The sequence below is a fragment of the Haliaeetus albicilla genome, chromosome 28 (assembly GCF_947461875.1).
Source record: "Haliaeetus albicilla chromosome 28, bHalAlb1.1, whole genome shotgun sequence".
NCBI classification, from domain to species: domain Eukaryota; kingdom Metazoa; phylum Chordata; class Aves; order Accipitriformes; family Accipitridae; genus Haliaeetus; species Haliaeetus albicilla.
Genome location: NC_091510.1, coordinates 1739126 through 1751197, shown reverse-complemented (window position 1 = coordinate 1751197; position 12072 = coordinate 1739126). Strand labels below are relative to the sequence as shown.

The following is a 12072-nucleotide window of genomic DNA, read 5'->3' as shown; positions in this document are numbered from 1 at the left end:
ATCCTTAAAACACCTACTTGAAAAAATAAAAAGGGTTTTCTCTTTACAGGATTTTGCATGGTGTAAAACATAAAAAATATCCCTCAAACTAGGTAAGCTTGTTTAAAAATATATAAGAATTAGGTCACAACTCCTGCCCTCCTCCTCCTCCTCCTTCAGTGGCAGTTTAATTTCACAGTTAGTCACATAGGCTCTATTGGTAGGAATGAAGAAGGGACATCATCTGCAAGTACAAACTCACTCCCAGAAGTTTAATCTTCCTCCATAGTAGGAATCATTTACAATGCGTCCAATTCCCTCCTGAACCACCACAGCTCGTATAATCACAGATGAAAATCCAGCGACCATGATTCCAACTTGGAAAACGTCTGTCCACACCACTGCCTTCAGACCGCCCTGCATGAGGAACAGCACGTATCAGGTACAACAGGGCAGCAGCACTCTTGCTTTGCACTCACATTCAACTAAGAGAAATGTTACTATCTGTATTATGCATAATAGATGAATTTCATCTTCTTCTTTAATAGAAATAATTCTGTACTGGAGTATTTAGGAATGCGTCCTGGAAGCTATTCAGGACATCCTGGCCCTTTTTGGAAGTGCACTAGAATTTACTTTGGCCATACACATAGTTTAATTCAGTATTTCCTCCATCACATAACCTGGTTCAGAAGCTTTTATCAAGAGATAAATTGGCAGACAGTGCTCAGCTTACATGTATATGGTACCACTCACTCCAGAAGGCGTACCATTCATGTGAATAAAAATAAACATGATTTAATCCAACATATACAATAAATTTGTCACTGAGGTTCCATTTAATAATTTCTAGACACTTGGTCAATTAACACTAATCTAAAGACCAATCTGTTCATATGGCACTTGCTATTTTCAGTGGCTCTATTCAATAACAGACAGGACTATTATAGTTGCAGTAAGCAGGTGCTTGACAAATTACACAGCTAAACACTACTAGATGAGGGGAAAAATCACAGGAGGATTTTTAGGAAGGGAAATCTATCTTCCTGATGTCCTTTCAGCAACAACAGAAGTTTGAATGTATCAAAACAGAAAAGGTTTGAGTCACATAGTGGCTACCTTTGCATCCAGAGAAGTCCCTGGGGGAATATGGCCCTGTGGCTACAGCTACGCTGTGAAATGTACTCCCATGGGGTAACCCGGTTATTAGGCTACTTTTCAAGACATTCAGGATTTGATGTGATTGGTGAAAGGAACAGAGATTTTTCTCAGCCAAAGGGCCCACGTACCAGTGTGCAGTAGAAAGTGCAGACCACGCCAGTCGCCACCACTGCACCCCACAAGTCAAAGCCAGTGACTGAAAAAGAGGGAAATGGCACCAGGGTGAATGACACATTGGGGACAAAAAACTGAAGGTTGATTTTTCACCCTGAACCTGGTTGTTGAAAAAAACTAGAAATAAGTTAAATGCAAAAGTAGGAGGTAAAAATGGCAATGAACAGATTAGTGTGTCTATACCGGAGGATTCGCCCTAACCAGTTCTAAAAATGAAACGGTTGTTACAGAGATTGGAAAGTGCTAAAAAGTTAGATATATTTCAGGATCTAAGAAGCTATTTGTCTTTAATGTGAAAGCTGCCAAACAACGCATCCAATATGTTTGTAGGCCCCAAATCAAGAAGGTTTTAAAACACGTCCTTCCTCGAAGCGCCTGGGTAGTCCCACAGAGTCCTTAGGCAGGGATTTAAGCAAGTAAACAGCATGGCAATGCTCCACGGATGCAGGGTGCTTCAAGCATGGTCTGAAAGAAATGTCTCAGACTAAAAGCCTTTCTTTTATTCTTCTTTCTTTTAGGGAAACATGATAGTATGTCTATGCCAGACCACACTGTGCTGTAGCTGGCGTACAGGCTGTCACTGCCGCAGCTTGGCACGCTCTCGTTGCACCAGGCAGGGTGCTCGGGGGCTCCCCGACAGATAGCTCAGGCTAATGAGAACTGCTGCAACAAAGCTAATGAAAAACATCGCTTCCAGTTGGGAGCCAGCTAGGGCATAGCTTGGTTTAGCATGTATTTGCAGGGCAAATGTAAACATCAAGGACATAAAACCTGTGGGACTTACACACCGGAGGAGACCAATGCAGACAGCGTTGGGTTTTTTCCTTTTTTGTTAGTGAACAAGCCAAAAAAAACCCCAATGAACAGAACAATTGTGATTTTCATTCTAGCCAAAATGATTCATTTTTTATTTGCATTTTGTTATTGCCTTTTCTTGCCAAGTGGACAAATTAATTGTGTCAGTTTAAAAGTTTCATTTGGCTCCACATAAAAGCTTTTTTCCCCCTTTAAAAATAAATGCGGCTCATTTTCAAAGCAGAGAGTCATTTTGAAGTAGAAAATGGAAATATTTAATTTTGTAAATATCACAACAAACATCTTAAGTTGACTATCTCTTTGCTGTTGATTTGGTTTTCCTGGCATAATGATAGGCCAAGTTAAAGAGTTCAAGGCAGCTCAAAACCATGTTTACAGAACTTTTGCCTGGCTCTCCTCTTCAAGAAAAGCACTTAACCAGGGAAGTTAAAAGTGTGTTTAGTCTCTGCATTGACTTCAAAATTTACTTAAGTCTTCTTAACTTTTCTGAATGTAGCCATTACCTGAGGATATTGCATGAGAGAGAGAGTAAATGAGAGCAGGCTTTCCCCTTGAGCCTCTTCTATAATTCCTTACAGGTAGGGATTAAGGGACTAGGATTACAAATGGGAGGCCGCCTATCAGAGTTCCCATCAGGAGCAACAGAAATCTCAGAAGACTTCACAGTCAAGCCTTGAGCTATATTTTTAGGTGTGCATTACCAAAAAAAAGCATACCAGTACTATATGCAGAAAAAATTATAACTGTAGAACAGTTGCAGTGTACTCATCTTACCTTGATTTAGTGCTAAAGCTGGAGCATAAATGACAATACCAGTGTATAAAGTCTAGAAGGGGAAAAAAGATATAAGATCAAAATAAATGTAAATTCCTGGAAAGGTAATAGCTTTCTGAGACGATTTCTTTTCAAGCATTTATGCAGTCTCTATTTCCTAAATTCATAACTGTTGAGAAATAATTCCAATTGTTAGAAGATGAATGTCTGAGACAAACCAGCACTGCAGTCTCACAGGCTAGTGTTCTTAAAAATAAATACCAGGGACTCTTAAATACCAAATCCCTCTTCAGCTTCTCCTGGCCTTTATAATTAACTTATTTTATTGCTTTAAAACTGCAGTCATACAGCAGAAACAGGAGCAAAAGGAAGTTGATGAGGTTTACACACGGTTTGCCAAGGAATTTATTACAATTTATTTTCTCAGTCTTGGGATCAATATGCCTCTCAGTATGCAACTATAATGCATGTGAGTAAGAACAAAAAATACAGCATTAGTTAGTCATTATGGATAGCATTATAAGGAGTTACGCTCCCGTAAGATGAAGCCATGCATGACTATCAGCAGATTTGTATTTTCACCCAATACAGTAAAGATAGAGACAAATCAAGGAGCTACTCCAGCCACTTTTGTGGGCATAACGGGATTCATACACTGATACTCTCTGTAATTTCTTTGTGTATATTTTTAAATCCTGTTTGCTTTTTTACCACTGTCATTACTGTCTTGTACTAGTAGGACAAATTCAGCTGTGATGTGGTTCAGAGGAATACAGCTTGCAACATGCAGACGACTTCTGCGAAGGTCAGTGGTCTTGATTCAAAAGATCTAAATCACAGTCAGGTCCTGAGCTGACTTGCATCAGCTTTCCATGGCTGAGCTCTTCTGACTACCTGATTTACAGGGGTGGGACTTGGGCATGGAAAAGCAGCAGAATCAGATGTCATCCAGCTTTCAGCAAGCCTTTGCCCTTCCCGCGAGTGCGGAGTCTGCCCTAGGCACAGGTGGTAAACCAGAGCAGGATGGCTAACAGCTGGATTACTCGCTGCGGCTTTCGAGCAGGTCAAAGTCAGTCCCTGTGGTGGAGCTCTACCACGTGCCCAGCAGCTATGCTGGGGAGAGAGCCAAGAGGTAACTGGAGTGAGCTGTAATCCAACTATGGGAGGAAATTAGTATGGAGGGGCTGCTTCACCCAGCATGACCGGGTTGCCCTGGTCCCCTGCTGCACGCTTGCTACCTGTTACAAGCACATGCCAGCTAGGATGGTGGGGCCATTGGGAAAATAGTTATTCCTACCTGTGTACCACTCCCCGCCTGTGTGTGCGCATGTTTGTTTCTCTCCGTGCCATGAGTCCTCTCTAGGTTTTCCCATATAGCTTGTCTGCCAAGAAAGCTGCCAGTCCTGAGCAGTCCCTGGTGAATGTCTCCTCAGAACTAGCTGCATCACTTCACAGCCAACTACTGACACTTGTCACACCCAGTCAATGTTTGACTTGCTGTCCGTACAGTGACTGTCAGCGTGTGCTGCTGAATCATAGAATGGTTTGGTGGGAAGGGTCCTTTAAAGACCATCTAGTCCGTGTCCCTGCCTGGGACAGGGACATCTTCCACTAGACCAGGTTGCTCAAAGCCCCATCCAACCTGGCCTTGAACACTGCCAGAGATGGGGCAGCCACAACTTCTCTGGGCAACCTGGTCCAGTGTCCCATCACCCTCACTGCAAAAAATTTCTTCATTATGTCCACTCTAAATCTACCCTCTTTCAGTTTAAAACCATTACCTCTTGTCCTGTCACTACAGGCCTTGGTAAAAAGTCTCTCTTCGCCTTTCTCATAAGCCCCCTTTATATATTGAACGGCTGCAGTAAGGTCTCCCCACAGCCTTCTCTTCTCCAGGTTGAACAATCCCAACTCTCTCAGCCTTTCCTCATAGGAGAGGTGCTCCATCCCTCTGATAGTTTTTGTGGCCCTCCTCTGGACCTGCTCCAACATCCCCCAGTCTGTACTGATATTGGGGATTGCCCCGACCCACGTGCAGGACCTTGCACTTGGCCTTGTTGAACTTCATGAGGTTCACATGGGCCCACTCCTCCAGCCTGTAAAAGTACCTCTGGATGGCATCGCTCCCCTCTAGTGAATCAGCTGCACCACTCAGCTTGGTGTCATCCACAGACTTGCTGAGGGTGCACTCCATCCCGCTATCTATGTCATTGATGAAGATATTAAACAGTATTGGTCCCAGTACAGACCCTTGAAGGACACCACTCATTACTGGTTTCCATTAGGACATTTAGCTGTTGACTGCAACTCTTTGGACGCAACCATCCAGCCAATTCCTTATCCATCTAATAGTCCATCAGTCAAACCCGTACCTCTCCAAGCCTGCTAATTCAGGGATTCAGCATGAGAAAGTGGCTTTCTCATACACAGCAAACAAGTGCCAGACGCTTTGAACCACCAGAAATTAAAATTTGTCACAAGTACGATCACATTTTTGTGTAAATTAAAACAGGACTGATGACACAATCTTTCCACTTCTTCAGTAGTTTTTCAGGTTGTATCACTACATATCCTTTTTTTTCTTCGTTTAAACACATGCCAATATTCACAGAACAGCGAAAATTACACCATTAAAATCCTGGGGGGGGGTTCCTTTCCTCACTATTCTTTTCATTATTCAGGTTAAGTTGTTAGTCATTGGCACAGAAAGACACGTATAGATCTTTAGTTAATTTCCTTGAGCATGTATTTAAGTTGTATAGAATTATTTTTCTGATCTTTGCAAGCAAAGATTATGCTTGGCTTGTTCCAACTTATGCAACTGTGATGTCTTCATATTTGCTCATGAAGCAGTGTCAGGATTGACACATGCTAGCACTCTACTTTTCCTGTGGGCTTGCGTATCTATAAATGTCAGCTAAGCAGCACTGTTCAAATAAGTAATTAGCACTGCATTGACCACCACCTTATTGGTGCAAGTGTGATTGCCCTGTAACTCCTGGTGTGTCTTAAAAATACAAAAACCGGCAAAAAGCAAGCAGGTAACTTGAAAAGCTTTCTGATTGTATATTCATTCTTGCTTTGAATTCCCCAAAAAGTCCACTTCAAAATTGTGAAAAGGACACATTTTTATTTCTGGTGCATTTGGCACACGCTCACTGTACATTTAAAAGCTGTGGTCTCATACTGACTACCGCAGTGGGCTGGCTACAGCAAACTGCACCAACAATAATTTCAGGGACTGCTTTAGTTTAACATTCCCCAAGGCAGTAATTTGCTACTTCTCAGTTTGCAGACACCCAGGTTTTTTCCAGCAGTGGTGGTGCAAACCCTTGTGCAGTAAATGACAGCTCCTGACAGCTTGTTTTGTCACCTTTCACAGACCCTTGAGAATTAGTCAGACTCCCAGAATCCATGCACCAGAGGATGACAACTGCCGCTGTAGATAATTGGGGCATGTTTACATTTTGAACCCATTGTGGGTTTCTCCAGCAGGCAGGCGAACGGCTGCTCTTTGCACTGCTACCCTGCAGTGAAGGGTCGCTCGTCTCTTGGCATGGCGCTGATGCCAAGTGATTGCTCTGGGTGCTCAACAATGAACACAGAGACCCAAGGGGCAGGTAGCCCAGCATCCACCAAAAGAGCTTTGTTGCTCCCACTCCCAGCCACCCGTGCACTGCGGTAACCTCATCAACCATTCAGAGAAAACAGTTGTTACACTAAGCTGAAGAATCGTGATGGCTACGAGGACCGCAGAACAGCTTTGAGGTTTACTTGCCGTTTGTATAATGAAGAGGATCGTTCCACAGAGTCGCAGGTATTTATTAAATCGAAGCTCTAAATACTGCAAAAGACAATAAAACCCAAATGTTTATAATGAAACTTGGCACTATTGATAGGACTAGAGTGAAGCAATGAGCAATACAGGAAGGGCATAGTGTCGTTTTTACATTTTCATGAATGGCCAAAGCTCCTAGTCACCTTGATTGATATCTCTTTCAACCTGAGTTGCTATTTTTTTACAAACCTCACCACCGGGTAATAACACGCCAGCAAGTGAAGTAGACATAAGCTAGTCAGTATACGATGGAGTCTGCAGAATGGAAACTGGTGCTACCCTGCTGCCCCAAGGCACTCAATAGACAAGGAGCTGTTCACCGTGACCTGGCAAAGACCAGCACATATTATCACAGAATCATTGAATATCCTGAGTTGGAAGGGACCCACGAGGATCATCGAGTCCAACTCCTGAATCTGCACAGGGCAACCTAAAAGTTCACAGCGACACACCAACAAACAACAGAACCCACTTGCGTTGTGAAATCAGAGAGAAAAACATTACGGCTATTCCTAAGCCTTAGTCGATTTGGAAACTCTGGCATTAAGTGTGGTTCCATCTGAACTGCTGCGAGAGAGGACAGAAGGATTTCAGTGGTCAGCGGCACCCTCCATGGTATCCTCACCTGCACTGCCCAAAGCAGCTTGCCATATCCCAGAGGCAAGTGGAAATCTAGCCTTTTGCAAAACAGGAACCCTCACTTTTCTATCTAGCCTGGGACAGCACAACCTCGGTATGAATTTGTCATGCTGTAGGGCAGGTTTCTTTCCACCATCTGTCCAAACAACCCTCTAGGGTGTGTGGCTGTACAAAAGGGATCTCCTTTGCCTGCCGATCTGTTCAATCGACACAGACAAACACTGAAGTATCTCAAAGTGCCTACTCGTGAATTGAGCATTTAAAATGTGATCTGTGAGCATGTCCACGCAGGGAATCAGTGCTGAACCCCTGGACAGACACAAAAAGTTGTTCAATCTCTGAACTCTGTCCGCAAATAGAACATATATCTTTTATAGGTGCTTTACTCTGATTTAACCCCAAGATTATCAGTGCATTTCTAGTCATAATTATAAGTCTTTATTTAAAAGAGCCCTATTTTAAATATCATCATAACTGACAGTCCAAAGATTAGCAGTTTAAAACACATTGGAAGCCACCAGAGATTTCTGTTGGTGAATTCTTATCTAAATCTACCAACAGAAGCCTTGTTTTCAGCCTCCAGTGCTGCAACGCCCCTGTTCAGTGTAATAAAATGCTAAAGACCAAAGTAGCTGGCCAAGGACTTTCACCTGCACCGATGCCCCCTTTTCCAATGTCCTCTGTGAAAAGAACAATTTGCCTCCAAATCTGCAGCTACCAACTATCTCCATGCAGGAAGATAAACAGGTTGCACAGACCTTCTCAGTCAGAAGAAAGTCCTGACAAGGTGCTTCCTCACCCCAAAACAGTCAGACTTGACCTGCGATTGTCCCACCACCCCAGGTGTCTCTGTGCTGCTAGCTATAGCTTTAACTTACACGCTGAGCTGAAGTCCAGCCCAGCCACTTTTTGGTGGAACTCTTGCAGACACAGAGCACTTGCTGACCTCCCTGTATAAGCATAATGGAGAAGACATTCAGCAGTGTGAACAGCCTCAGGTGGAAAGGGTGTCTCCGCCAAATCTCTAGGAACAGCACAAATATATAGTCTGCTCGAGGGGGACATTCATGGCTGCACCTAAGCATAGAAACCTATCTGGAGGGAGCGTGATGTAAGAACTCTGGTTCCTATGTTAGATGCTCTTGCACTCTGCTCTTGGCATATTAATTACACATCATTAACCACATGTCACCATCCAAGCTGCACGAGGATTAATCCACCTGCTGAACTGAGTATCTGGAGTGAGGAAACAAATCTGGGCATGGTGCACGGCTCCTGAGCCAAGACAGCAGGGTTGAGCATCTCCTCTCTGCGAAGGCAGTGTGGGCAGACTTGGGGACAGAGCAGGTTGCAGCCTGCTCTTGGCATTGTGGAGATATGGAGCAGCACAGAGTGCAGGGGGATTTGGGGGAAGAGGCTGAGGGGAGACACGTAGAAAGCGGGCATGAGAAGCCCCCCAGCTCCCTGAAGGCTGTGGAAAGGCTCCTTCCACTCCACCTTACCTCGTAGGTGCTGGTAATGCCCAACCTGTAGAAGACGGGCAGGAAGATCTCGGCGCTGCACAGCACCACCAGGCCATAGGTGATGGCGAAGATGCAGAAGATGGCACCGTAGCGGTAGATCTCGGCAGGGGTGCCCAGCACGGTGACCGCTGACATGAAGCTGGCGGTGAGGGAGAGCGCGACGGGGAGGGCGCTCATGCTGCGGCCCCCCATGAGGAAGTCCTTCGACGACTTCTGGCCCCCTCCCACGAAGGCGTAGTAGACCCCGATGACGGCCGAGACCAGCAGCATGGCCGCAAAGACCACGTAGTCCCAGACGGTGAAGCTCGCCATGCTAGCGGAGGGACTCGCCCTTGGAGCTGAGGATCTGCCCCAAAATCAGAGGGGCAGCTGCTGTCCCCGCAGGGCCGGCACGGGGAGGGGAGGCGGGGGGGGCTGGTGCAGGAGGTCGGGTGTTCCGCGGTACCGTGCGCCCCGCCGGGGCAGGTGCGGTGCGGAGTGGTGCGGTGCACCTCGCCGGGGCAGATTCGGGGCGGAGCAGTGCGGTGCGGAGCAGTGCGGTGCGCCCCGCCGGGGCAGGTTCAGTGCAGTGCGGTACCGTGCGCCCCGCCGGGGCCGGGGCAGGTGCGGAGCGGTGCGGTACCGTGCGCCCCGCCGGGGCAGATTCGGTGCGGAGCGGAGCGACCGGCTGGGGCAGGTGCGGAGCGGAGTGGTGCGGTGCGCCCTGCCGGGACAGGTGCGGAGCGGTGCGGTGCGGTACCGTGCGCCCCGCCGGGGCAGGTGCGGTGCGGAGCGGTGCGGTGCACCTCGCCGGGGCAGATTCGGTGCGGAGCGGTGTGGAGCGGTGCGGAGCAGTGCGGTGCGCCCCGCCGGGGCAGGTTCAGTGCAGTGCGGTACCGTGCGCCCCGCCGGGCAGGTGCGGTGCGGAGCGGTGCTGAGCGCCCCGCGCAGGTGTCCGGGGCGCGGGCTGCAGCACGAGTGGCGGAGCCGGGCCGGCGGGCGGGCCTTATACGGTGCCGGTGCCCGCTCCTCCCCGCGGCGGTGAGCGCCCCCGCGGAGCGGGAAGGGGGCGGCGATCCCCGCGGCGCGGCCCCGGCCCCGGCCCCGGCCCCGGCCCCGGCCAGCCCGGGCTAATGCCGCCCGCCCCCGGCCCGTCCCCGCGGGCGAGCCCGGAGGGGGTTACGGCGCAAACGTGGGTCGCGGTGCGGGGTTTTGGGGAGGGAGGACAGTTCCCCGGGACGGTATTTCCTATCCCGCTTCGTCAGCCACCATCGCCCCTAACGAAGAAGGGGAAGACGTGGTTTCAGAGATGCGTTTCTACGGGTTGAGCCGTCTGGAAGATAACTCGCTGAATCAGATCTCGCAGCAGATTTGCCAAGGCGACCTGCTGAGCACCGCAGTTATGAGGTGGGGGAGCCCCACCACCTGCGCTGCGCTCGCGGAAGTTTTGCTAACGCTCTTCAGCTAATCGCAGGGCCAAGAGTCAAAGTGCACAGGAGTATCACGGATGAAGCTCCACGTATCTTACCCCCGGGGGACTGCATCAGAAACACCTATGGGATGCCGAGGCCACAGATGTCAAACGGCGGAGATGTGCCTCTTTCCATAGCTAGCAGCGCATCCGGGACTAGCACAGCAAATACTACGTTTGGCCACTTTGCCGTATATTAGCAACCCCGGACGGGGGATTAAGGATGCCAAAGGTGACTAAGGTGGGTCTGACAGCAGCACACCTTGCAGCAGCGCTCAGTAGCTCCGCACGGCGGCTTTCCGACTTGAACTACGCACTGGCAAAGCGCTGTGCTGGAGGTGATTTCCTGGCACATCAGCACCAGTTTGAGGATAAAAATTCCTTCACGGCAGGTCGATGAGTCTCCTTCCTGCCCAGCCTCTCCTGGCTCTTAGCCACAGCTGGATTTGCTGGAAGCGGTCTTTGCTGCAAGTGTTCTGTGTTTAGCACGAGGCGCTCTGACCTGTTTGCATCTGACCGGTTTGAGACAGTTTTCAGCAGCCTTCCCTATCTTAGACAGAAATGATTGACCAGACACCCGACGGCCAAACCCAGCTCACGGAGCGCTTTTATCTCCACGGGACCTCTGGATTTGGCTGGCCATTTGTAGGTATTTCTGAGTCCGTGCTGGAAGGCGGGGGCGCAGGTGGAAGTCCGGTGTGGCAGGGTTGTAAGTTGAGCTGTGAAATCATGCCTGCGTTGGTCTGGTCTCTAGATGCACACCTGGGAGTGCGAGTGTCCCTGAACATGCAGAAGCTGGCCACTGTGGTGCAAGTGGCATGTCCTAATCTCACCACAGCAGGTTAGGACGGCGGTCTCTTTTGCCCAATTACTCTTTAATTACTTATACAATGAGTAACAGCTTCCAGATGTCCTGCTGAGGAAGAGCAAGAAAGAAACCTATGCTGTACCCCTACCAATTAGGCTATTGAGCTATTGATTATCTGAGGTTGTTGCCCCAATTTGCTGGCGGCTTTTGACCACATGAAAGATGAGAAACCCTCCCAGCAAAGCTTCAATCAAAACCAGCACCTTCCCACACAGTGCAATGAACTGGTGTTGTCCAGCAAAAATACGTGTTATCAAAAAGATCACTCGCTTTGTCACAGGAAGGACATAAGCAGCCTCCTGCCCAGACCCACGGCTTGTGCTGCTCAGCGCTCCAGGCTCGGTGTCACTTGTTTGCACTCTTTCAGGTATTACGTTGCTCAAACTATTCAAACAATAACATGCATTTAAAGTATTAACTATATGGGATTAACGCAGTTTTGATTCTGCTTCTTTATCATCTTTGACATAATGTAAACACAGCAAGTGATAACATGCATTGGAAAACAAATCATGACTCTTAACTGAAATACAACAAGCTATGAGGAAATACGTGTCACTGTGGTTTCAGGTGGCATCTTTGATTCATTTCACAGGAGCGGTAAGCAAGTTGTCTTTCAAACATCAACGTGAACGATACGGCAAGAAAGGCTGGATCCTCCCATTCAGGTCTTTCCGTCTTAGGAACCAGCAGCGAATCTGTACGATGCCCATGTCCTAAATCACAGTAAGTGGACCTGGAGAACAAGGCTAAATGTTTTTCTTCTGGATTTTTCACACACAAAGTCAAATTAGCTCCATGGAACATGGGGGGCTTGTGCTGTGTAACAGAGACAGAACTGTGGGTGATT

General features: G+C 47.9%; 1 protein-coding gene across 1 annotated transcript in view; it reads right to left on the bottom strand.

The window, feature by feature from the left end:
- The window catches only part of LOC138682531 (sodium-coupled monocarboxylate transporter 1-like), a 29176-nt gene extending 19907 nt beyond the window's left edge, over window positions 1–9269 (bottom strand). The window contains exons 1-5 of the mRNA XM_069773685.1: window positions 8884–9269; window positions 6683–6748; window positions 2905–2956; window positions 1269–1336; window positions 242–396 (exon numbers count right to left, since the gene is read on the bottom strand). Coding sequence (XP_069629786.1) covers window positions 242–396; window positions 1269–1336; window positions 2905–2956; window positions 6683–6748; window positions 8884–9216 — 674 coding nt within the window. The 5' untranslated portion in view covers window positions 9217–9269. The remainder of the gene's footprint in view (window positions 1–241; window positions 397–1268; window positions 1337–2904; window positions 2957–6682; window positions 6749–8883) is intronic.
- Window positions 9270–12072: the final 2803 nt, after the last annotated feature.